The sequence below is a fragment of the Pongo abelii genome, chromosome 15, assembly GCF_028885655.2.
Source record: "Pongo abelii isolate AG06213 chromosome 15, NHGRI_mPonAbe1-v2.0_pri, whole genome shotgun sequence".
NCBI classification, from domain to species: Eukaryota; Metazoa; Chordata; class Mammalia; order Primates; family Hominidae; genus Pongo; species Pongo abelii.
The window spans coordinates 109,805,523-109,831,809 of record NC_072000.2 but is presented as its reverse complement, the minus strand read 5'-3'; the positions used below and the strand labels follow the sequence as shown (position 1 = coordinate 109,831,809).

The 26,287-nt window shown below is 56.5% G+C and overlaps 1 protein-coding gene across 12 annotated transcripts in view; it reads right to left on the bottom strand.

Annotated features, from left to right (window-relative positions):
• Window positions 1-26,287, bottom strand: part of PACS2 (phosphofurin acidic cluster sorting protein 2) — a 97,962-nt gene that overhangs the window by 63,207 nt on the left and 8,468 nt on the right. For 4 of the 12 annotated variants that reach the window (XM_063715759.1, XM_063715765.1, XM_063715760.1 and 1 more), the window contains exon 1: window positions 20,601-20,773. The exons of 1 other annotated variant lie outside the window; for it this stretch is intronic. In XM_063715759.1, the coding sequence (XP_063571829.1) occupies window positions 20,601-20,719 (119 nt within the window). In that variant the 5' untranslated portion in view covers window positions 20,720-20,773. Of the gene's footprint in view, window positions 1-20,600; window positions 20,891-26,287 lie in introns of those variants that run through there. 7 more of the 12 variants (XM_063715761.1, XM_054530600.2, XM_024231552.3 and 4 more) reach the window with 5 other exon arrangements.

Sequence of the window (26,287 nt, the reverse complement as noted above, 5' to 3'; positions counted from 1 at the left end):
CTCAGGTGGAGCTCTACGTAGACACTGTCCCTCAGGTGGAGCTCTACGTAGACACTGTCCCTCAGGTGGAGCTCTACAGACACTGTCCCTCAGGTGGAGCTCTACAGACACTGTCCCTCAGGTGGAGCTCTACGTAGACACTGTCCCTCAGGTGGAGCTCTACGTAGACACTGTCCCTCAGATGGAGCTCTACGTAGACACTGTCCCTCAGGTGGAGCTCTACGCACACACTGGGCCTCAGGTGGAGCTCTACGTAGACACTGTCCCTCAGGTGGAGCTCTACGTAGACACTGTCCCTCAGGTGGAGCTCTACGCACACACTGGGCCTCAGGTGGAGCTCTACAGACACTGTCCCTCAGGTGGAGCTCTACGTAGACACTGTCCCTCAGGTGGAGCTCTACGTAGACACTGTCCCTCAGGTAGAGTTCTACGTAGACACTGTCCCTCAGGTGGAGCTCTACGCACACACTGGGCCTCAGGTGGAGCTCTACAGACACTGTCCCTCAGGTGGAGCTCTACGTAGACACTGTCCCTCAGGTGGAGCTCTACGCACACACTGGGCCTCAGGTGGAGCTCTACAGACACTGTCCCTCAGGTGGAGCTCTACGTAGACACTGTCCCTCAGGTGGAGCTCTACGTAGACACTGTCCCTCAGGTGGAGCTCTACAGACACTGTCCCTCAGGTGGAGCTCTACAGACACTGTCCCTCAGGTGGAGCTCTACGTAGACACTGTCCCTCAGGTGGAGCTCTACGTAGACACTGTCCCTCAGGTGGAGCTCTACGTAGACACTGTCCCTCAGGTGGAGCTCTACAGACACTGTCCCTCAGGTGGAGCTCTACGTAGACACTGTCCCTCAGGTGGAGCTCTACGCACACACTGGGCCTCAGGTGGAGCTCTACGTAGACACTGGGCCTCAGGTGGAGCTCTACGTAGACACTGGGCCTCAGGTGGAGCTCTACGTAGACACTGTCCCTCAGGTGGAGCTCTACGTAGACACTGTCCCTCAGGTGGAGCTCTACGTAGACACTGCCCCTCAGGTGGAGCTCTACGCACACACTGGGCCTCAGGTGGAGCTCTACGTAGACACTGTCCCTCAGGTGGAGCTCTACGTAGACACTGTCCCTCAGGTGGAGCTCTACGCACACACTGGGCCTCAGGTGGAGCTCTACACAGACAGAGGGAAGAGGGTGAGGCCCTGCACATACTTTCTGCTGCTCAGGACGGAGCCAGGTCTGGTCTGCGTCCGCCTCAAGGTGGGGACAGCTCTCTCCTTCCCTTGCTCTCCTGGCCATGCTGCCCTGGAGTCAGGTGGGGTCTGTGGGCTGACCCACTTGGCTGGCTGGCACTGTCTCTGCAGCCAGGGCCCACTCCGTTGGCCCTGGAGTCTGGCAGGAGGAGGTGTCAGGGGAAGGCAGACAGATGGGCCCAATGCAGGAGGAGGCAGGCTGAGCAGGCGGGGGCCACTGCCTGTGGGCAGTCACGCCAAGGGGAAGCCAGGCAAGGCTCTAGACGAAATGGGGCATCGTGGATCCAGGCCCAGGCCCCCGACGCCCCACGACCACCCCCAGGCTGGACACTCCATATGGCCCCAGGCAGGAAGGGCCCTGACAGGTGTCTCCCAGCAGGAATGGGCCCTGCCCAGCAAGGGCGTTTCTGTGCAGGGGCTATTTTAGCACAGATGAGGCACAGGCAGGTGCATGTGACAGCTGGGGGAGGCTCCCAAAACCCGCTCTGGGAAGGCCTGTGGGCCAGGCCTCGCACTGCAGGCCTCCGGGGCCAAACCCCTGTCCAGGGCTGCTTTGCCAAAACCTCCCACCTCCTCCCTCCCCAGTGGCCCAGGGGGCAAAGGGTGAAGAGTGGGCCTGCAAGAAGGTGTCCCAGGTTTTGGCACTTTCAGTGCTCAGCTTTCCCAAGTGGCCACCGCAAGCCCAACGGGTCCCAGGAACATCCCCAGACTGCATGTCACTGGCCCCCAGCAAAGCCAGGTCACAAAAGCCAGCACCCCAGGAAGCAGCCAGAACCTTCTGCCGAGACACTGTACCCCCAGCAGGACAGGACGGCCAGGGACAGGCTTCCAGGAGGGTCTGTCCAGCACCCCAGGACTGGCCAGCCTGTGCTACAGACAGCTAACACAGCAGTGGCACCGTGGGAACGCCTGCAACAGGGCAGCTTCCCAGTGTAGTGTCCCCGCCTGGGGCAGGCCAGGGGAGGGCAGAACCAGCACCTGCTCCGCACAGGGCACGGCTGTGGGCAGGAGGATGACTCCAGCTGTCAGGTGAAGAGAGGGAACCAGGAGCACCTGCAGCAGGAGGTGGTGGGGACTGGCGGGGAACAGGGCCAGGGTGTGTGCACGTGCGTGCATGGGTGTGTGCACGTGTGTATGTGCCTGAGTGGATACGCGTCTCTCTCTCTCTCTCTCACAACCCACAACCCACACCAGTTGGTCTACATGGGCCCAGGCTCGGTCTGCATTCACCCCCAGGGGCCCAGCACACGCCCCACAGAGAGGAGAAACCACGACGCAGCCCACAGGAGCGGAGCCCGGGGAGGGGACAGAGCACAGACTGGGCACACCCACAAAAAAGTGGGGGAACGATGGCGGTGGGGGCATGAGACTGTCTCAGATTTCTTCTCTGCCCCGCATCAAGAGTACGCACTTAGGACCAACTTCTTGTTTAGGAATCAAGGCTGCTCCCCTCCAGGGAGTCCCAGGAAGGTGTCTGTAACCTACTGGCCCCTGGGGGCAGGAGAGGGACCAGAGGATGGAACTGCTGTCCTGCGGGGGACTCAGACCTCAGAATCCACCTCTGCGCTCCAGGTCTGTGGACTGCCCATGAGAGGACCAGGCAGAGGCCCCGCAGAGAAGCCGTGCAGTGCCCGAGGAGGGAGCTCCCACTTGGGAAGAAGTGGGTCAGACACAAAACCTTCCCAACTCAGCCCCAGGCACCGAGCCCCACCACTGCCTGTGCCCTCAGCTGTCACGGGCTCAGGGGAGGATCAGCACAGCTTCCCATGGGGGTTTTCACAAACCCAACTGCTTCCTGTGTGGCCTCAGCCCCGGAGGTGGTCGGCCACACAGGCACACCGTGAACACGGCCGAGGGGGCCACCTGCTCCTCTCACTCCCCACTGATATGACGGGCACCAGGCAAAACCCCTGTGCTCCGTGTTGTGGGTCTGGGGCTAGCCAGCAACATTTCTCAACACAGCCCACAGAGGGGAGGACCACTGTGCTTCCTGGCGCCAGTGAGGGGCTGGGAAGGGCTCCCCATGGAAGGAGAAGCAGGCACAGAGGCACAGGCAGCCCCACGGCGAGGCAAAGGACAGTGACCGAGCAGCTTCCACCCAAGAAAGGAGATGCAATGTCTGACTGAGGGTTCTTCCAAAACAAGAAGAGAGATGCTCGTATTCAGTGAGTCCCAAGGAGGATCAAAAGCAATGCTGATAACAAATCCGCACCAAATCAAAATAAAAACGCTAAAAGCAACCACAGAGCATACATGTGTCCCGCAAGGAACAAGGAGCAGGCTGATCGCAGACTCCTCAAAACCACAACAGAGGCCAGAAGACAATAAAACAATCGTCAAAGTACCGAGGAGACAAAACTGTCAACCTAGAACTCTGTGATCCCCAAGTGTGAGGGGGACAAAAACGCCATCTTCAGGCACTGAAAGACTGAAAGAGCTTCCGAAGGATGTGCTCCAGGAAAACAAAAACTATCCTCAGGAAGGGCGGGGCCACAGGTGAGCAAAGTAGCAGCAAAGCCACAGTCATCAAAGGCATTGCTGCTTCTCCTGCATTTCAGCTCTCCTTCCTTTGGAGGGTGGGAGGGTTGTTGACTATCCTTAAATGTCAACAGGCCTTTCACATTTTAAGCAAATCAGTAACAGTTAAAAGGACTATAGTGATTTCCTGGAGTGGGTAATACGTAAAACTCAGGCCAGGCACAATGGTTCGCGCCTGTTAATCCCAGCGCTTTAGGAGGCTGAAATGGGAGGATGACTTGAGCCCCAGAGTTTGAGGCTGCAGGGAGCTATGATCATGCCACTGCACTCTAGGCTGAGAACAGAGTGAGAACCTGTCTCAAAAATAAAAATAAATTCAATCAGTCTTGATCCTTCCTTAATTTCCCAGGAGGAAATAACAAAACGTAGCAAAGGAAATACGCAATAAACAGAATCAAAATGATCAAAATGACAGGAATACATGCAACTGTATCATCACACAGAAACACAGACTAAACTTGCCAGTTAAAAGCCAACCCAGGCTGGGCGCAGTGGCTCATGCCTGTAATCCCAGCACTTTGGGAGGCTGAGGCAGGCGGATCACCTGAGGTCAGGAGTTTGAGACCAGCCTGGCCAACACGGTGAAACCCCGTCTCTACTAAAAATACAAAAATTAGCTGGGTGTGATGGCGCATGCCTGTCATCCCAGCTACTCGGGAGGCTGAGGCAGGAGAATCGCTTGAACCCTGGAGGCAGAGGTTGCAGTGAGCCAAGATTGTGCCACTGCACTCCAGCCTGGGCGACAGGATGACTCTGTCTCAAAAAAAAAAAAAAAAAAAAAAGCCAACCCCAGCATCCAACAAAGCCGTTCACCAGAGCAAGGCTAGGCCCCGAGGACCCAGAAGGTTCACGTTACGTGAGGAGATGCCAGCAGAGGCTGCACGGGGCACAGCTGGCACAGAGATGGAGTTGGGAACGCACTTAAGGCAAAAAGCAGGATTTGAGGTAAAGGCGAGGACAGAAATGACTGACCACAGGGCACTCGCCAGGAAGCTGAAACCAGGCCAGCCCTGGGTACCATGGCAATTGCCTGAGAAAAGACAGGAAATGCGTGGATGTTGGGTGGGGCCCCAGGATTCTGATGCCAGAGTCCCACGGTGCTCCGTGGAGACAGGGGCGAGGGGTCACCCTGGTGTGGCCTAGGCTGCACTAGCTGCCACCCTGGGACCTGGGGTCCAGAGAGCGGCCACACACCCAGCTGGGTCAGGGCTGGCTGCAGCCCCACTCCCTCCCAGGAGGTGAGCATTTAGTGCTCGGAAAGAAAACTCTGCAGCACAGTAACCTTCCTCTGTGTGACCTTTTCTAAGGCAGGACATCTCCACTATAGTGAGCCTCCCGGAACCCACACGCCCGTCACAACCTCCTGTCCCCCGTTCCTACAGACACACGGACCCCAGTCTTCTTGGAGGCTCCTGTCCCCGTTCCTACGGACACACGGACCCCAGTCTTCTCAGAGGCTCCTGTCCCCTTTCCTACGGCCACACGGACCCCAGTCTTCTCGGAGGCTCCTGTCCCCGTTCCTTCCCACACACGGACCCCAGGCTTCTCGGAGGCTCCTGTCCCCGTTCCTTCCCACACACGGACCCCAGGCTTCTCGGAGGCTCCTGTCCCCGTTCCTTCCCACACACGGACCCCAGGCTTCTCGGAGGCTCCTGTCCCCGTTCCTTCCCACACACGGACCCCAGGCTTCTCGGAGGCTCCTGTCCCCGTTCCTTCCCACACACGGACCCCAGGCTTCTCGGAGGCTCCTGTCCCCGTTCCTTCCCACACACGGACCCCAGGCTTCTCGGAGGCTCCTGTCCCCGTTCCTTCCCACACACGGACCCCAGGCTTCTCGGAGGCTCTGGCTCAACCCTTCCTGGTTCTCATTGAAATCCCCCAGCAGGCGTCCAGAGCCCACCCTGCACCCTCCCAGGGCATCCCAGCTGGGGACTCGGCCCTGGCATGGACGTGCAGACCACAGGGATGGGTTTCATCTCCTGGCTGTGCTTGGCTCCTGGGCTGGCACCACCACACCACAGCTCGAGTTCCAGGCCTGGATGCTCCCGCTGCACAGACCTCGCCCTCCTGGAAGGAGCCTGGTGGTTTCCTCTGCATGAGAAGCAGTACCACATGGCAGAGCTTGATGCTGCCTGCAGTCCGGAAGCCGATGCGCTGGAGCCCTGCAAGGCCTGTTTGCAAGTCACTCAGGAAAAGACTCCAGGTGCGCACCTAGACAAGGGGGCTGTCTGGACCTCCCTGAGCCATCGTGAGAAGCCCCGCCCCCAAGCCCAGAAGGTGCCCGCCACTTGGCTGACACCAGAGCTGTCTCTCCAGAAGGTACCCAGGACGGCAGTTCCCCACTCTACTGCCCCATGAGCCCAAGGATCTAGAGCACCCTAGACTCTCCCAGAGCTCCCGGAGGCCCTGAACGCCCCCTTGACTGTCAGCCAGTTTGGACCCAGGATGGTTCTGGTGGGGCAGGAGCAGCAGGCAGGTGACAGCAGGCTGACCCTGGTTCCAGGGACTTCTCTTCTGGGAAAGGCAACAGTTGCCAGGGAGCAAATCTTGAAGTGCCAAGTTGGGCACACAGGGCCCAAGGAAGCCGGGAGAAGACGGGGACAGACATCACACAGGGCAGCTGCAGCCAGGCCCCTGCAAACCACAGGCGCCCCCGGAAAGGCTTCTGCGCAGCCCACCCTGCTCCCGTACACACGCTTGCTCCACAGCCACCTCCGCTGCGGACAGATGAGGAGGAGCCCCAGAGGATGCAGCCAGCACCAGGGCCATGCTGGCCTCCAGGGCGCAGGGCCGGCCTCCAGGGAGTCCGCCCTCTAATCTCACTCCCAGCACACTCCCCACCACTCCCCTGAATTAACCCCACAGCAAGGTGGAGAAGATTCATCGAATGCCTAGAGCACCTATAATTCTCTGTTGCTACAAATTTCCCGACTGTGCAGCTCCGAATTACAATTGACCTCTCTCTCTAGGTCAATAACATGCAAAAGAGGTGCTGCCGGCCCACAGTGGCACTGAGAGAGAGGACTGCCGCCCTGCCTCCTGACCCTTAGAGGCGACTGCAAAGACACCAGGCATGAGATTCACTGGAATCTTTTTTTCAGTGAGTCTAATCAAACAAGGTTTTCTCTTCACTCTTAACACAAACGGCTAGTTGGAAATCCTAACGATGCCGCTGCCACTGTGCCCTGGGTGTTCAGGTCAGCAGAAAGGTGCTGAGTGCGGGAGTCCAGCCCACGCGCCAAGACTCAGGCTGCTGGGAGGGCCCAGCCAGAGTCTATCCCCAGGCAGTACCTCCAGCAAGTGCGTGGCACTTGTGAAATATTCCAGCTTCAGGGATGGCGAACCCAGAGCACAACTGCTGCCAGTGTCCCCGAAAGCAGCCTCTGGGCCCCTGTTCTCTATGGCCATTCACACTGCTGGGCCTAGCGGGTGGAGCGTCCGTGTCCAACTCACAGAACAGCCACAGCCTGAGCTCCCTCCTCTCCTGAGAGCTGCTGAGCCCCAGGAAGGCCCAGGGGAGGCAGTGGGTGGTTTGCACCAGGTCACCCACTATTGGGTCCCCTTTCTGAAGGGACCACATTCTCCAGGAGGAGAGGTGAGGACAACCCTGGACAGCTGCCTCTTCCCCAGTCAAAGGAAAGCTGGCCACTCCAGGGGTTGGGGCAGGGGGCGCGGCATAAGCCCTGTGTCCTTTAAGAACTGCACCCCCTCTTCTCTGTGCACCTCCACACCTAGGGAAACACTCAACCTCTGACCAAGAGTCACCCCCTAATCAGTGCTGGAAATTTTCCCAGGGAATAACTGGAACCACTGCAGGGCCTGGTCCACTGAAGGTTGACGAATCCTGGGGGAGGCACTGTTCTGATAGAATCCGCAGCGAAATCTCGGGTGGCCTGGGCCAGTGAGCCAAGGCTCAGCTGTCAATGGTCCCTCGGGTGGCCTGGGCCGGTGAGCCAAGGCTTGGCTGTCAATGGTCCTGCTCCCTGGCAGGGAACCGCTCGAGCCACATTAGCAATCTCTGGATATCATGTTGCTAATTAAAGAAACCTCCAAAACCTTCGATAGCCCACCAGAGTCAGGTGCAGTCCGAGAGCCTGGCCAGCTGCCCTCTGCCCCCACCACATCCTCCCCAGGCAAGTGCAGTGAGCAAGGGGCAGAGGCATGAGATGCATCACCCTGCCCCCAGCACAGGCTCTGAGCGTTAGCGGCAGACACCTGCTGTGATTCCTGGCCCTGGCCCCAGCACCATTTGACAGGACCACGGCAGGAGAACAACTCCGCCCCGGCCCCCCGTCACCACTTGCCGAGGGTCTGAGAAGCAAGAGGATGGTGGAGATGGTGGAGGAGCTACCCACGGGAGCCAAGGTCCCCGCCCCTCAGGCCCACAATCCCCAATGCTCAGGCAGTGAGCGCAGCAGGCAGTGGTGGCAGGCGCTGACCTGGCCGGCCACATCCCCTCAGGCTACCACCACTACCACCACTGCAGCCTCTTGACCTTCCTGGACCCCTCCCCAAGGCCTGCCCTCCTTCCCCCTTGTTTCTGAGGCTCGCTCTGTGTGGCCAGGTCAGGCACACCGGCCTCCCAGCTGGTGAGATGCCCCTTGGCCCTGTGGCCTGGCAGCTGTTCTTCATGCCCAAAGCTGACACCTCCCGCAGGAGACAGCGACGCTGGTCTCCTGATAGGCGCTGTATTTATAAACACAGGCCACGCTCAGCTCCGTTTCCAGCTGAAGCCATAGCCAGGAGAGCCACGAGTACGCCGATTCGGGTGTGGTGACTTAACTTTCCAAGGCACGACAACCTTTACGTCCAGCTAGGTGGGAAAAACAGGAAGTCCAGGGCCAAGCTGGAAATTGCAGAAGCCGAAGGAACAGCAGGACTGACTGCAAGAGGCAGGCTGGCGGGGACCGGAGGCCGCCCAGGGCACCACAGCAGCTCCCACCAGGAGGAACGGCAGAGTCCTGGCTGCAGGATGAACGTGGAGCTCACAGCAGCCAGCACGCTCAGGCCAGGAGAGCCCAGACCTCATGGTGGTTCTTCAAGACCAAAGCTCCTCCTCTGCTCCCTGGCTAGGCCACACCCCAGGCTTGAGGTGGGGGAGGAAGGAGAGCCCTAGGCCAGACCGAGGAGCCTCATGACCTGACACCTGTGTGGCACACGGGCAGCCCGAGAATGTGGAAGAGCCACCCTCCCGGGCCCCACCACGGAGCACCTCCTAGAGGCACCGGCTGGCACTGCCCGAAGCCTGAGCCGCCATCCCTCTCCTCGGTGCTCAGAGGAACGAACAGCCCAATTCAGCACCACACCAGGAAGGCCTGGCCCCGAGGGACTGCCTGCTAGCAGGGCATCGGCCTCCTGCCACTCACCCTCCTGAGGCGCTCCTGGGGCGACTGGGAAGATGCAGTATGTCTGGTATGTCCACCCTCAAACTGACCAGGAGCGAGCTCATACGGAAGCCTCAACTCCACTGCTGCGGAGGAGCCCCTGCCCCACCTGTGTCCAGGACCAGGAAGTGGGTGCGGGTCTCAACTCCACTGCTGCGGGGGAGCCCCCGCCCCACCCGTATCCAGGACCAGGGAGGCGGGTGCTGGTCTCGAGGTGGCCCTGGAGACACCTGCACGAGCCCAGCATGCAATGCCAATGAAAAGTTTTGCCCAATTATTTTGCATCTAAAAAGAGGCAAGTCCTGGCTGGGGCCATACAATAAAGAAATATTGTCAATGCCTCTTGCAAGGTCAGCTACCGAATTACACTGGGAAATGAGGCTCAAATTAAACAAAAGATGCTGGTGGCATCCTAGCTATCAACTGGTCCCTGGTCACCTCTGTCCTGATGCAGACGTGGGACTCCCAGAAGGCTGGAGAGTAAACAAAGGCATGGAGGAGGGGCCCAGCAGAGGGGCCAAGCTCGCAGGACAGCAGCCCAAGGTCAGGGCCCTTCCCATCAGCATTGGCTTGGTGCCGTTCCCCGTGCTCACCAGAACAAGAACAACATTTGAGAAGAGGGATGTGCATCTGCAGGTCTGCCTCGCTGTGGATCCACATCCTGGCCTGCCAGGGAAGGGACAGTGCTGGTCACCCCCACACTGGCCATCTCCGCAAGATGAAACGCATCCTGGGGAAGGCTGAAGGGAGGCTGGACTGCATGGCCACTTTGCTGCTCAGCTCAAGACACACCTGGCTCCTGGGGCTGCTGAGCTGAGCTGCCTGTGCGTGGAGGCTGCTGCCAGCTGCTCTTGGGACACGGGCTGGATGGGGCAGTCGAGAGACAGAAATGCGAGACATAGCATTGGACTGAGCGAGCTGACCACCTGGGCCTCAAGCCCGTGGATCCCAAACTCCTCTGCCAAGCAAGGCCCAGGATGTTGGCCCAAAAGGTTGTGCAAGGGCTGCGTGGGGACTGAAGGCCCTTCCAAGTCCCCTCCCCTGCTCCAGCTCACCCCACCTTGTCTCAGGACTCAGGGGTCATTAGAACCCATCTGTCTCCTTGCTGAACCCCTGAAGAGAGCCGCTGCCTTGAGGCAAACCCTCCCCAACCCCACCCCACCCCGAAGCCACAGCACTGACCCCTTCACAACCACTGTGTCCCAGCCCCTCCCTGTCCCACCACCCTACGACGGTGCCCTCAGGGCTGGGCCACAGGCAAAGAGCCGGCTGGAGTGTCTCTGCACTTGGCCAGGTGCTGCCTGTGTCCGGGGGCAGGGGGTGCAAACAGCTTGGCCAGGGGGTACTAAGGAAAGGCTGGTTGGGGCAGTGGAGCGGGACAGCCAGGCCCAGAGCGGGTTGCTCAGCTCCAGGCCTGTGTGCACCCCCAGCAGGAAGGGCAGACCTACCCCTTCCCCAGTGTCTTCCCGTGCCCTTTTCTGCCCCTTTTGGGTCCTGACTCCTCTGTTGAGCGGCACCTGCACCCCAGGGGACCCAGCATGGCCCCTGACCATGCAGAGGACCTGGGGCCACGGCCACGAATGTCCTGGGCCTGAGAGCAGCCCAGCAGTAGCCAGTGCTCCGCGGGGCTCCTGGAGAGCCTACCCCCCATCTGTGGGGTGAGACGGGGCGCCACCGGCCTCCACAGGCTGGAGCCCTCGAGGAGCTGCCAACGACCCCAGCACCATGACCAGCAGCCAAGCTCTCATCACTCTCACAACCCTGCTAAGTCGGCCTGAGCTGAGCACACAGCGGCGCGCACCTGCGGAGCAGAAAGGGACGGCCTCTCAGCTATTTTTAGGGCTGCCTCTCAGAGCAGCTGCCGAGCCAACCAGGCCCGGCCAGCCTGCGGGGCCAGCAGCTCACAGGCCTCAGGGCTGCCCTCAGCGGGAGCCTGTCCTACAGAGACCGTCCACTGCCAGGGAGGAATAAGCATGCCACACCCTGCCCCCTGGTCCTGGGGAAAGCACTGTACAACCTTCATCCTGCCACCCCTTCCCACCTGCACCTGAGCACCACCCTGCCTCGGCAATGCCACTGCCTGCCACGACCACACACAAGTCACAGGGTCCAAAGAGACCCCCATCGCTGTGACTGACCGCAGACCCACTCTCTGCAGCAGCCCCCCCGACCCCACCACAGCACCGCAGCTACCCACTCCATCAAACCTTCCTGAGACGCATGCTGAGAATGCTGGGCAGAGAGAGGGAGAGGGCTGGTTCTAGTGCCCAGATCCAAGGAAAGCATCCTTTAGTCCAAGGGCACTGTAGCCCCCTGCCCTCCATCTCCTGCACAAAAGCCAGTCCCCAGCAAGAGACCTACTGCCATGTGACTGCAGTGTTGACAGCAGGACAGAACAGCCAGAGGTTTCTAGGCCTGCATCTTGAAAGCAGGGCACTGCCTGCACAGACAGGGCGGTGCGCATGCACTGTGCTGGCCACGGCGATGGGCCAGGTCCTCCGAATCCCCAAGGCCTCCAGGGCTATGGGCACCGTCTTGCTGCCCCTTGGCCCCAGCTCGAGTGCTGCCCAGCCTACAGGCCACCGGCTGCCCAGGTCAGCTTCCTCAGCCCCTCCCTCAGAGCAGCCCATCTTCCCTGGATCACTGCAGACCACCTCCGAAAGTCCAGTCCTCACCCCCTCCCTCAGAGCAGCCTGTCTTCCCCAGATCACTGCAGACCACCTCCGAAAGCCCTGTCCCAAGCCCTGCACGACACCTCCCACCCATCTCCACCTGCACACCCCGAGGCAATCTCCACCTCCAGTGTGGTCCACCGCTCCAGCAGCACTGCTCTCCCAAACACACACACTTGAAATAGTCCAGCGACTTCCCCACCACTCAAAATGAAACCACACTCCTTGGCATGACATCCTGGTTCCATTACAGGAACGTCCGCCAAGGAGCTACACTGTGCAGGCTCTGGGCAGCACCGAGCAAGGCAGACAGGGTCCCGCCGTGAGAGTCTCGTGCAGGCTGGCAGGGGTCAGTAGGCAATATGCGTCCTGAGGAGACGCCCCTGCACGTGGACAGAGGCAGGGGGAAGGGCTGGAGACAGGCTACTGCCCCAGCCAGCCGCCGCCCACTGACACTACCCAGTGCATCTACGGATGTGGAGGATCCGGCAGGAAGAGCAACACGTCCAACTGTTGCTCCAGAGGTGAGAGAGAGTAGCGCAGAAGCAACAGCGGAAGAGAAAGTGGCTGAGAGCTTCCCAGGACTCACGAAAATCATCAATCCACGAAGTCAGCAAGTCTAGTAACCCCGACTCAGGCAATCACAACAGAACCCATACGAGGACCCACCATGAGACGACCGTTGGCAACGATGACATGACCACAAAGCCACCCAGACGTCTCCCTCCAGCGTGTCACGGCCGCTGACCTCTTACAGCAAAGCTGGAAGTCAAAGCCAGGGACACCCTGCCTGGACCTGTGGGAGGAGCACACACCACCCCAGCATCGTACAACCAGCACACGCCCTGCTCAGGATGAGGGTAAGCTAAAACATTTTCAGACAAACAGTAAGAGAAGGCAGTTATCAGCAGATCCTCACTAAAGGAAATCCTAAGAACAAATGTTCAATGGAAGGAGGAAAATGATTCCTGACATGCAAGAAGATTGAGCAACAAAGGAAGTGGTGAGTTTTGAAGCTCATCAAATATCACACTATAAAGCACTAACAACATCTTGTGGGCTTCATAAGAAAACAATTAAAATACACAGTAACAAAAGCATATGAATATAAACATGAAAGGGTTGGATTAGAATAAAGTGGTCTAAGGTCCCTGCCTAGTTCAGCAGGAGAGTAAAGATACAATTAACTATGCACATTAAAATTTACAGGGTAGACTGGGCGTGGTGGCTTATGCCTGTAATCCCAGCACTTTGGGAAGCCGAGGCAGGTGGATCATTTGAGGTCAGGAGTTCGAGACCAGTCTGGCCAACATGGTGAAACCCCGTCTCTACTAAAAATACAAAAAAATTAGCTGGGTGCGGTGGCGCGCACCTGTAGTTCCAGCTACTCGGGAGGCTGAGGCACAAGAATCACTGGACCTGGGAGGTGGAGGTTGCAGTGAGCCAAGATTGAGCCACTGCATTCCAGCCTGGGTGACAGAGCGAGACTCCATCTCAAAAGAGAGAGACTCCATCTCAAAAAATAAAAAATAAAAAAAAAAGGCCAGGCACAGTGGCTCAGCCTGTAATCCCAGCACTTTGGGAGGCTGAGGCGGGTGGATCATGAGGTCAAGAGTTCGAGACCAGCCTGGCCAACATGGTGAAACCCCGTCTCTACTAAAAATACAAAAATTAGCTGGGCGTGGTGGCAGGGGCCTGTAGTCCCAGCTACTCAGGAGGCTGAGGCAGGAGAATCGCTTGAACCCGGGAGAAGAGGTTGCAGTAAGCCGAGATTGCACGACTATACTCCAGCCTGGCGACACAGCGAGACTCTGTCTCAAAAAAAAAAAAAAAAAAAGTCAGAAAAGGTCAGAGTGAATGAAAATGAAATCTAGATACGTGCTGAATAACCAAAGACACATCTAATATGTAAGGAAAGACACATCTAATATGTAAGGATATACAAAGGTTTTTAAAAAGGATAGAAAAATAGCTAACAGGCAAAAATTATCCAAAGGAATGCTTGCATCAAAGTCAATACTAAAGACAAAAAGCATTACTAGATATAAAAGCAGTCATACAATGAGAAAAAGTTCAAAATACCTAGAATTATAATTCTAAACATGTATGTACCTAATAACATAGCCTCAAAAATATATCAAGTGGCGGGGCGTTAGTGGTTCATGCCTATAATCCCAGCACTTTGGGAGGCTGAGGCAGGTAGACTGCTTGAGCCCAGGAATTCAAGACCAGCTCGAGCAACATGGAAAAACCCAGTCTCTACAAAAAATACAAAATTTAGCCAGGTGTGGTGGTGCACACCTGTAGTCCCAGCTACTTGGGAAGCTGAGGTGGAAGGATTGATTAAGCCTGGGAGTTCAAGGCTACAGTGAGCTGTGATCGTCCCACTACACTCCAGCCTAGGTGACAGAGTGAGATCCTGTCTCAAAAAAAAAAAAAAAAAGTATGAAACAGAAACTGACAGAACTGTTAGAAAAATAGACCAATCTATTCTCAGATTATAAGATTTTAACATACATTTCTAGTAGACAAAAAAAGGGAACGGACTTGAAGACCACAATAAACCAAGCTTGATCTAATGGACAAACACTGCGCCATCAACTGCCAAACACACATTCCTTTTACGTATAAACAGAACACGTATTAAAATTGACACACTGAACCAGAAAACAAGTTCAAAAAAAAAAAAAATTTTTTTTTTTTTTGAGATGGAGTCTCACTCTATTGCCCAAGCTGGAGTGCAGTGGTGCCATCTTGGCTCACTGCAACCTCCGCCTCCCGAGTTCAAGTGATTCTCCTGCTTCAGCCTCCTGAGTAGCTGGAATTACAGGTGCGTGCCAACACGCCTGGCTAATTTTTGTATTTTTAGTAGAGATGGGATTTCGCAACATTGCCCAGGCTGGTCTCGAACTCCTAACCTCCGGTAATCCACCCACCTCAGCCTCCCAAAGTGCTGGGATTACAGGTGTGAACCACCAGGCTCGGCGAGTCAGGTTATTTTATAAGTGAATTATCCCAAACATTCAAGGAAGAAATGACTCCAATTTTACGTAAGGAATACCACGATACAGAAAAGAGGAAGTACTCATCTCATTTCACAAGGAAATCTTAGCACCAAAATCTGCTAAGGACTACAGAAGAAAGGAAGCACATAGACCCTAGACACAGATGCAAAAGTCCTAAACAAGATACTAATCATCTAAACCCACCAATGTGGGCAGGTGCGGAGGCTCACACCTGGAGTCCCAGCTCTTTGAGAGGCAGAGGTGGGAGGATGACTTGAGGCCAGGAGTTGGAGACCAGCCTGAGCAACATAGGGAGACCCTGTCTCTACAGAAAATTTAAAATTAGCCAGGCCAGTGGCATGCACCTGTGGTCTCAGCTACTCAGGAGGCTGAGGCAGGAGGATTGCTTGAGCCATGGTCACGCCACTGCACTCCAGCCTAGGCAACAGAGCAAGACCCTGTCTCAATAAATAAATAAATAAATAAATATCCACCGATTTTTAAAAAGGGTAATACAACTTGCCTAAACTAGTATTTTTCCAGGAATAGGTTAATGTTAGAAAATCAATTTACAGCTAGGCATGGTGGCTCACGCCTGTAATCCCAGCACTTTGGGAGGCTAAGGTGGACAGATAACAAGGTCAGGAGATCGAGACCCTCCTGGCCAACATGGTGAAACCCCGTCTCTACTAAAAATACAAAAACTCGCTGGGCATGGTGGTGCACACCTGTAGTCCCAGCTACTTGGGAGGCTGAGGCAGGAGAATTGCTTGAACCTGGGAGGCAGAGGTTGCAGTGAGCCGAGATCACGCCACTGCACTCCAGCCTGGTAACAGAGCAAGACTCTGTCTCGAAAAAAAAAAAGAAAAGAAATAAAATCAATTTATGTAATTTACCACAATAGCAATGAAAAGATAAAAATTATATAATCCTCTTAATGAAAGTATTTGATTAGATTCAACTTCCACTCATAATGATTTCTTTAAAAAGCCTTTGCAAGTCATGAATAGGATGGGACTTTTTAACTGCATAAAGGCTATCCACAAAAAGTTGCAGCAAACATCGTCCTTAATGGTAAAACACTGGAAACCTTCCTTAAGGTCAAGACAGAACACGGGTAATCCACGCAACCAACCATATTCAACACTGTACTGTGACAACTGGCACAGTCAGGCAAGAGAAAGAAATAAAAGTATGAGGATTGAAAAGAAACAATTTTGTCTTTTGCAAAAGATAAAACATACACTTTGAAAATGCAAAATAATCTATAGATAAGTTACTAGGTTAAAAATAGTAAAATCACTGATTTCTTTGAATAATCAACAGAATTTCTATATGTTAGCAACAAACATAATAAAAAGCTGACTTTTACTATGACTTCTAAAATACAAGCATCTAGAAACAAATTAACAAAGGATATGCATGACAGCAGAATCTTGTAAAACTCTCAAAATACATTCAAGACCTAAGTAAATAGCTTGGTCATGAATTAGAAGACTCACTACCACATAAATGTCAATTCTCCCCAACCTGCTCTACAGAGTTAAAGAACTTCCAATTATAAACCAAATGTGGCTTTGTGTGAAACTTAAAAAGATAATTCTGGCTGGGCGTGGTGGCTCATGCCTGTAATCCCAGCACTTTGGGAGGCCGAGGCAGGCGGATCACGAGGTCAAGAGATCGAGACCATCCTGGCCAACATGGTGAAACCCCGTCTCTACTAAAAATACAGAAATTAGCTGGGCGTGGTGGTGCATGCCTGTGGTTCCAACTACTCAGGAGGCTGAGGCAGGAGAATTGCTTGAACCCGGGAGGTGGAGGTTGCAGTGAGCTGAGATCGTGCCACTGCACTCCAGCCTGGGCGACAGAGTGTCTCAAAAAAATAAAATAGGCAGGGCGCAGTGGCTCACGCCTGTAATACCAACACTTTGGGAGACCGAGGCGGGCGGATCACGAGGTCAGAAGATCGAGACCATCCTGGCTAACACGGTGAAACCCCGTCTCTACTAAAAATAAAAAAAAATTAGCCAAGCATAGTGGCGGGCACCTGTAGTCCCAGCTACTCGGGAGGCTGAGGCAGGAGAATGGCGTGAACCCGGAAGGTGGAGCTTGCAGTGAGCTGAGACAGCGCCACTGCACTCCAGCCTGGGTGACAGAGCAAGACTCCATCTCAAAATAAAATAAAATAAAATAAAAATACAAAAATTAGCCGGGCATGCTGGTGGGCACCTGTAGTCCTAGCTACTTGGGAGGCTGAGGCAGGAGAATCGAAGGCAGCGGTTGTAGTGAGCCAAGATCGCACCACTGCACTCCAGCCTGGTGACAGAGTGAGACTGTCTCAAAAAAACAAAACAAAACAAAAAAATTAGATAGACATGGTGGTGTATACCTGTAGTCCCAGCTGCTCAGGAAGCTGATGTGGGAGGACTGCTTGAGCCCAAGTTTTAGGGGTTACAATGAGCCATGATCGAGCCACTGCACCCCAGTCTGGGCCACAGAGTGAGGCTCTGTCTCTAAAAAACAAAAAGATGGCCAGGCACAGTGGCTCACACCTGTAATCTCAGTACTTTGGGAGGCCGAGGTGAGAGGATCACTTGAGCCCATGAGTTCAAGACCAGTCTGGGCAACATAGGGAGACCCTGTCTCTACAACAACAACAACAAAATACATAAATAAAAACAAATTAATAAACATCAACAGAAAAAACAAGTGGGAAGGGCAAGGTACAAAGCAGCCCAGCTCTTGCTGAAGAGCGGGTGGGGGCGCTCAGGGACATGGGTACCAGAAGGACACTCTGGGAACCTGGCAGGCAGAGGCCACAGATAGGCACTGATGCATACCCCGTGGGCCACCTAGGAGCACCATGTGTAACAGTGCGGAGCCAAAAGCGTCGCAAGGAAACCCAGGGCACAGGCCACCCCAACGACAGCCCAGCATGCCCAGTTCAAGCTCCCGAGGGCAGACTTCTCCAGCTGCCTCCCAGAAGGAGAACTGAAACGAGACCAGCACCCCAGCCTGGCAAACGGTCAATATGCACACTCCACCAGGCTGACACAGGGAGTGTACCCAGAGGCTGCTCAGAGAGCAAAGATTCGCTCATAACTGGACGGGGACATTCTCAACACAGCCGAGAAAGGATGACTATCTCTAAAAAAAACTGCTGAAACTCAAGGAGAAAAAAAGAGAAAGAAAAACTGGCAAAGGAACAGGAATTTCACTGACAAGGAAGTACAAATGGCCTAAATTAGTAATCAGAGAAATTCAAGTTAAAACCACGATACCACCTCACACCCACCAGACTGGCAAAAATTAAGTCAAATGAGTGTTGGCACAAATGTGGAGCAGTGGGGACTCTCGTCCCTGTCAGTGGGGGCCAGAGCAGGCACAACCACTCTGGAAAACTGCCCAGCAGTAATGCTGAGTGCGTGCACACCCCCAACATAAATCCTGGTAGCTGGGCAGCACATGCTTAAGACAGGCCCTGCCCATCCAGAAAGACACACGCAGAAGACAGGCAGAAGGATGTCCACAGCAGCACGGGGCTTGTAATTAACCAAAAAACTGGAAACAAGCCAAGATCCCTTGACAGAAGCAGAGCCGAGGTACTATCATGCCAAGGAATAGTATGCAGCAGTGAACACGCCGAAAGCCATCAGTACAGACGCAGCCCAGAAGCTTCATGGCTGGGCAAAAGTGAGAAGTACAGAAAAACACAGGAGGAACGAAGCAAAACTAAGTAGCAGACTGTCTGAGGATGCACGGACAGGCGGCACAAGCACAAAGCAAAGCTGGGGGCAAGCCCACCTATGACGGGCCCTGTTCCAGGACAGGTAAGGGCAGGAGCTCATTATGAGGCTGAGCATGTTCTACGAACAAACTGCATCTGCCCACCCAGACAACTGCGCCGCTCGCCCCTCCGCCCATCAACTCCACACCGACAGAACAAACCCTGTCCTCCTGCGTACCCTTCCTCCCAACCCTGTCCAGGCCAGAGCTCAGGAACCCCCCAGCACTTAGCGCTACCCAGCCCAGGTGCCCCCATCTACCCCCACCTGTCCTAACCAGGCTTCTCGAAACCTGCCCTACCCATACCCTCCCCACAGACAACAGAGTGGGCTTTCTAGACCCCTGGAGAATAGAGCACAGCTCCACAGTGGGGCTGATAAGGCCCCCGGCCCCTCCTGCCACAGGCCCCCACCTCCCTTGGGTTAAAGACTTTGCCGCTCATTCGGAGGGCCCCAGGAAGCTGCTGCAGAGGTTCAGCAAGGGCAGGCTATGTGCTGCAGTGCTGGAGCAGGGGAGCGCCAACAGCCAGCATGAAGGTTCTGGGGCTGTGGGTGAGGCAGTGACTCACAGGGGCAGACAGGAGAAGGGCTGTGGGGCTGTGGGACCTGACACTGGGGCAATCGCCAAGACCTGGAATGGAGAAGCAGCCAGGCCTGGGGAGATGCTCCTGGCTTTGGCTTTGAGGCCCCAGAGACTTCCCAGAAGAGAGGCAAGTAGGCACATCTGCAGTGCTCGGCCCCAGACCTGGGGCAAATGCTGACCCTTAGGTCTCATATGGACACTGGGTCCTTCGGGAAGCCCCGCCAGATGCAAGAGTCGTGCTGGGTGGGCATCCTTCCTGTCCACTCAGCATAACCAAAGCCCTGAGGTCCCAACCCTGCGCTCCAGGAGGGCAAGCCCCACTGTCCAGCGGCTCTGCAACTCCAACACCACGCTCAGAAATGCAGGTTGTGGGAGCCACAGGAAAGAACGAGAGGCCCACCTGCAGCTGACTAGTGGTGGAACAACTCAATGCCACGTGGGGTCCCCTCCAGGCATACTGGCCACTTCCAGTGCCTGGAAGGTCCGCTCACCCTCCCATCTCCCCAGGGAGAACTCTCACTACACCCAACTGCCTCCTCTTCTAGCCTGCTGTCTATTCTAGAACCAGAACTTTTCCAGAGAGCGTCTCTCTCCTCCTTAGCCTGGGAGCTTCCTGAGCAGGAACTACCAAGTCACGAAGAAATTACAAAAGTTTCAAACTGAGCAGGAGACACAGGGAAGCTGCAAGTCCAAGGAAGCCTGGGCTATGGCCGAAGGGTAAACCTTGTCCAATCGTCACCGCTGGGCGACCGGGCGCCCCCCTACCAAGTGCAGAACAGCCAGTCTTCCGCAATGGCAAGATCAACAGGGAGGCGCAAATAGCAGTACTGGCTTAGAGACGTCTCTCAATGAGAGACAGCGCCAACCAGGTACCCGCGAGGACGACCCCGCCCCGCAAGACAGGGCATCTCCACCGCGCGCTGGACGGAGAATACAACCAAGTCCTGCGCGCCCCGTGCGCCGGGGGTTGCTCCCAGGCCGAGGTCTGACAGTGTCGCCGAACGCGAAAGGAAGCGTGTGGTACCCGAGAGAGGAAGCACCCTCGTCGCCCCGGCCGGCACCGCATTGAGGCAGGTGTGCAGGTACGGTTGCGGCAAGCCAGGTGAGCGCCGCCCGGGAGCCCCAAGGTCCCGCCGGGCCTGAGCAGCACCGGGTCCTCGGAAGCTGAGCGCGGCCCCCGGCGCTCGGGACCTGGGGGGCTGGGGCCGCGCTTGCCGGAGCTGCGGGGGGCGGCGGCTGCACGCGTCGAACGAGCGGGCGGGGGCGCGGAGGGCGACCTGTGCTCCGCTGGGGTACCCGGGCCGGGGATGGGGCGCGCGGAGGCCGCGGCCAGGACACCCCCGGCAGGTGCCCGGCGGAAACAAAGCGTGGCGGGCGGCGCGTACCTGGGCACGCAGCTGGGGCTGGAGCCGTCCACCTCCCAGGTGGCGAACAGGTTCATGGGCACAGGCGTGTTGAGCGCGCCGGGCGCGCCGGGGAGGCCGAGGCGGCCTCGCTCGGCCATGGCGCCGGCCCCGCCGCTCCCTCGGCGGCCTGGGGCTGCGGCCGGGCCGCGGACGCGCGGCGGGCGGGCCGGGCGCGCGGAGGGCGGCGGCGCGGTCACATGGCTGCCGGGCGGCGGAGGGGACGGGCCGGGCCCGGGCGTCGGACAGGCCCGCCGGCGGCGACGAGCTGAGGCCGCTCCGCCCCGCCCCGCCCCGCCCCGCCCGGCGCCCCGCCCGCGCCCCGCGCGCCCCCGGCCGCCCCGCGCGCGCCCGGCGCCCTCCGACCCGCGCCGGCGCCGCCGATTGGCTGGGCGGGGCGCGAGCTCTCCGCCTCGGGTCCAATCGCCGCCGGCGCAGCGAGCGCCGGAAGTGAGGTGCGCGCGCGCTTCCTCTGGCGGCGCCTCGCGGGGCGTCCCCGTCCGCCGGTGCGCGAGAGCGCGCACTCACGCGCCTGCGCACAGGCCCCGCCCGCCGCGCCCCGCCCCGCCCCCCGGGAGCCGCTGGCAAGGGCCGGGAGAGACGCGGCGGTCCACCGGGTCGCGGCCAGCCTCGGGCGCCGCCCCCTAAGGAAAGCTCATCGTTGTCCTGGCGATGCCCGCCTCCCCACGCGCGGATTCCCCGGCCTCGACACTTTCCCGCCTGCACTCTGCCATGCCCCGAGTCTCCCCGCCCCCCTGCCCTCGGCGCCCCTTGTCTCCTGCCGACCCCCGCTGGGTTGGCCCGGCTGTGCCGGCCCCGCCCGTCTCCGAGCTCTTCCCCCGCGCCCCCTGCGCGGGTTCCCCGGGACGCAGGGAGGTGGCCGGGCCTGGCGGCGGTCGCGGGAACGCGAAGCCACTCGGGGCGCCAGGCTCCCGAGCTTAGCCCCCAGGGCTCCAGATGCCCCCGGGCGCCCTCTTTGCGTCCCAGCATCCTTATTCAGCGCCGCTTTTCAGCGTTGAGCTCAGGACAATGGAGAACAAATCTCTGGGGTCAAGGCTGGCTCCTGGCCCTGGGGTTAACAGTGAACTTGGGGACCCAAGCAAAGAGGAGGCAATGGCTAGAGCCGCCGGGGCCCAACGTCTAGGCTCCGGGGCTCAGGGAGGGTGCTTCCCCCATCTGTTTGGCAGCGGCTCTGGTCCAGCACCAGATGCCGCGCCGAGATTTAGGAAACGGTTTTCAGGCCTCTCTTCTGTTTCCTTGTTTCACAGTTAGTTTACAGTTGCTTTTCTCTCCGCCCTGTGTTTTGTCTACAAGTAGTTTTACTGAAACAAATCCAGCCCGAGCAAATTGACTTGGAGCTGGTTTCTTTCCTGGCCCACGGGGCTTGCCACCCCAGTGCGCCGTCGACTCCTTCTGCAAAGGCCCTCATGCCGCTGCTTCCTCCGTTGAGAGAGCTCAGCCTCCAGCTGTAACTCCTGTATCTAGAACTGCAAACAGCTGCGACTGCTTAAAGCCAGGGTCCCACTTCGGAGAGAATAAGGGAATCTGTGTTTCCCACGCGTCCCCGGCTCCTCTGGGGTGATACACTGAGAGCCATGAGGGGTCTGTCTGACCTTGGCCAGCTGACTGGGGTATTGTCTTACGTTGCTTCTCGGCGGGCAGAGGGCCTGTGGCTCTCATACCTTTGAGACAGGGTAGGGGGAGAAGTGACTATGTCCAGAGAGGGGATAGCCATACCCCAGGAGGACAGGCTGTCTGTGATGGGAGGGCAGGAGACAGGCACCCATTGACCCCCGAACTGAGCATACGGAGCTGCTGGACCTGGCGAGTGTGCAGTTGCAGTCAGATGGATGGGCTGCCTGACATATTGTGCCTGTGTGCGCCAGCGTCTAACCCAGGCAGGGACAACTGGGGGTCAAGTGAGGAGATGCGGGGTGACTAAGCCGTGCACAGCAGGGCTTGGCACCAGCTGCCACCATTGAGCGGCGCCCCTCCTCTGTGCCAGGCACTGTTATGAGCCCTTAAGGGTCATGACAGCTTTGTCCCATCCCAAGTGACAGAAGAGGAGATGGCGGCCTGTGAGGTTATGCAGCTGCCAGGGGTCGGGATGTGACCCACACAGCCTGTACCAGAGTGGCCCCAAGTAGCCGTATGGTGAGTCTACATCAATGCTTCTGCCAGGCAGGAAAGCAGGGACACGAAACACACCATCCATCACGCCTGCGACCATGTTTATGTTTGTTTTTAAGGTGGGATGGTGGTGATGAGACTGTGGTCTTCTGTATTTTCCAAGTGGATAGATGTCCCTTGGGTGATCAGAGTAACTTTTTAGCCAGAACCTGTTATTTACACTGCCCTCCTCTGTCAGAAAATGATGCTGTGCTGGGGTCCTTCTCTTGAGGGCTATGGGTCACAGGAGGAGATCCCTGAAGGCTGGGAGGCACCCCTCCCCATGACCCCATGACCCTGGCATGGTGTGAGCCCTCACCCCCGTGTTTGGAGCACCGGTGCTTTCTCTGATAACATTTTCTTGAAAGCAGGAACTTGGTTTGAGACAAACCTCTTGGATGACTGAGGTGGCTGGGCACGGTTGGGGAGGAGGTCCAAGAAGAGGATCCTTCAGAGCTCTGGGGTCCCAGGAGGACAACCTGAAAGCTGGTCCTACCACGTGCTGCCCGGGGTCCCTGGAGGTTGTGGGAGTTATTATTATTTAATAAGTTAAAGCCTCAAGGTTCTGAATGCTTGGCTAGGACTCCATTGGTATTAAAAAGACGAAGCCCCAACCCCCGATCATGGGACAGGATGGGCTGAGGCCTTGCCTCTGTCCGCCTGGCTTCGCTAGGTCCCTCCACCTAGGGTCAAGGCTCAGGCTTTTCCAGTCGGGCGCCAGGACCATGGGCTGCTTGGAAACGCATTCATCTCCTCAGCCTGGGCTAAAATGACACAGACACACAGCAGGCCCTGCCGAAGTCGGGGAGTGGGGGAGGGGCCTCCTCCAGGGCCAGCACTGGTCAGTTGGCGGCTCCAGCCCACAGCTCCCCTACTCCTTCTCCTGCCAGGAGCTGGGTTGAGGAAGCAGCCCCACGAGGCCAGGTCCCTGCCCAGCCCATGCCATGGCAGAGGGACAGAACTGCCGAACCCCTAGACAGGCCCTGCCGCGTCCACTCCCGTGGTTGGAGCACGTGGCCATCACTGAGGCTGAGGAGGAAACGTCACAAAAAAGCTACAGCAGGGCCTTCCTCCTGGAGGCATTTTCTGGGGAGCCATGTGGGGGATGGCCAGGAGCTCTAAGACTGCTGAGATCACTGCACCCGCAGCCGCACCTGTGGACAGTTCCCATGGTCACCCTTAGAGCAGCTCAACTGCTGAGAGTGAGGCCTGGAATCAACCCTGGGGTTGTAGAGTAGAACAGGGTTAGGTGAGCCATGATAGAACCTGATAGAATATTCTACAGCTGGCAGAAATAGTGAGTTAAAAGTAGCTAAAAACAGGCCAGTTTCAGGGGCTCACACCTATAATCCCAGCACTTTGGGAGGCCAAAGCGCACAGATCCCGTGACCTCAGGAGTTCAAGACCAGCTTGGGCAATATGGCAAAGTCCCATCTCTAACAAAAATACAAAAACATACCTGGGCATGGTGGTGCACATCTGTGATCCCAGTGACTTGGGAAGCTGAGGCGGGAGAATCACTTGAACCCAGGAGGTGGAGGTTGCAGTGAACCAGGATCACACCACTGCACTCCAGTCCGGGGGACAGAGCCAGGCTCCATCTCAAAAAATAAAAATAAAAATAAAAAGGCCGGGCACGGTGGCTCATGCCTGTAATCTTAGCACTTTGGGAGGCCGAGGTGGGCGGATCACCTGAGGTCAGGAGTTTGTGACCATCCTGGCCAGCATAGTGAAACCCCATCTCTACTAAAAATACAAAAAATTAGTGGGGCGTGATGGTGCACGCCTGTAATCCCAGCTACTCGGGAGGCTGAGGCAGGAGAATCACTTGAACCCAGGAGGCAGAGGTTCCATTGAGCCAAGATTGCGCCACTGCACTCCAGCCTGGGTGACAAGAGTGAAACTCTGTCTCAAAAAACCAAAAATGTATGTGAAAATGCACATCCATGTGCAGTATGTATTTACATGTTAGTGATTATACACGTAAAACACCTATTTTCAGGTATAGAAAAATATTGATAGGACACAAATTAATCCAAAGTGTTAAGAAAGTATCTCTGTGTGATGGGGATTCCATTGATTTGGCTTCTCCTTTTTGCTTATCTTTATCTCCTATTTTCTCCACGATGAATATGTATTAATTGTGTAGGGAAAATCAAACCACAACAGGGTGAGCTGCCATTGGCTGGAGAGTCGGACGCCATCTGGCTGGGGCTGCGCCCCATCCTGAAAAAACCAAACATACAAAGGGAACCCTCACCCCATGCAACAAACTACTGAGGATGATCTTTGTAAGAATACTGAATGTTTCACTAGAGTAACATTCTTTTTTTTTTTTTTTGAGATGGAGTCTCGCTCTGTCTGTCGCCCAGGCTGGAGTGCAGTGGTGCCATCTCAGCTCACTGCAAGCTCCGCCTCCCGGGTTCACGCCATTCTCCTGCCTCAGCCTCCTGAGTAGCGGGGACTACAGGCGCCCGCCACCACTCCTGGCTAATTTTTTGTATTTTTAGTAGAGACGGGGTTTCGCCGTGTTAGCCAGGATGGTCTTGATCTCCTGACCTCGTGATCCGCCCGCCTCGACCTCCCAAAGTGCTGAGATTACAGGTGAGAGCCACTGCACCTGGCTCACTAGGGTAACATTCCTAATATCAAAGGAAATCATACAAGTCCGTAAGACCATTAAAAAATTCCCAGTGGAAAATGGTTAGAGAAGCTACAAAAGATTCACAAAAGAATAAGTGAGACAGTTGTCGCTACTATCAGGAATTGTAAATTATAAAAAGATGCACATGGCCGGGTGCGGTGGCTCATACCTGTAATCCCAGCACTTTGGGAGGCCGAGGCGGGTAGATCACCAGGTCAGGAGTTCAAAACTAGCCTGACCAATATGGTGAAACCCCGTCTCTACTAAAAATACAAAAATTAGTCGGGCATGTTGGCGGGCGCCTGTAGTCCCAGCTACTCGGGAGGCTGAGACAGGAGAATTGCTTGAACCCAGGAGGCGGAGCTTGCAGTGAGCCGAGATCACGCCACTGCACTCCAGCCTGGGCGACAGAGTGAGACTCTGTCTAAAAAAAAAAAGACGCACGTCACCACCTTCTCCTTAATGCAGGCTAATCTAGACCTAACACAGACCTAAGGTCGTGATGACATCCTCGGTGTCCTGCACGCTGCTCCCCTCCTGGGTTGGGCACAGGCGGCGCAGCTCCCTCACACAGCACCTGGGGCAGGACCCGGAGCAGCCCTGGAGATTGGCTTGGCAAGGTCTTGGGAGATTTGCCTGGGCTCGTGGGTATCCCATGGCATCCTGCAGGTGACACTGGAAATGTCAATGGGGACGCAGGTACAGGTGTGTGAGATACTTCAAACAGCAACACTTACAGAAAGGAACGTCCGGTCCTGGGGAAATGACAAAACTTGCCCTGGTACATCCACCCCATGGGACGTGAAATAACCGGCAACACGGAACGCTGCCTCGGTTTTAGCAACATGGGGAAATT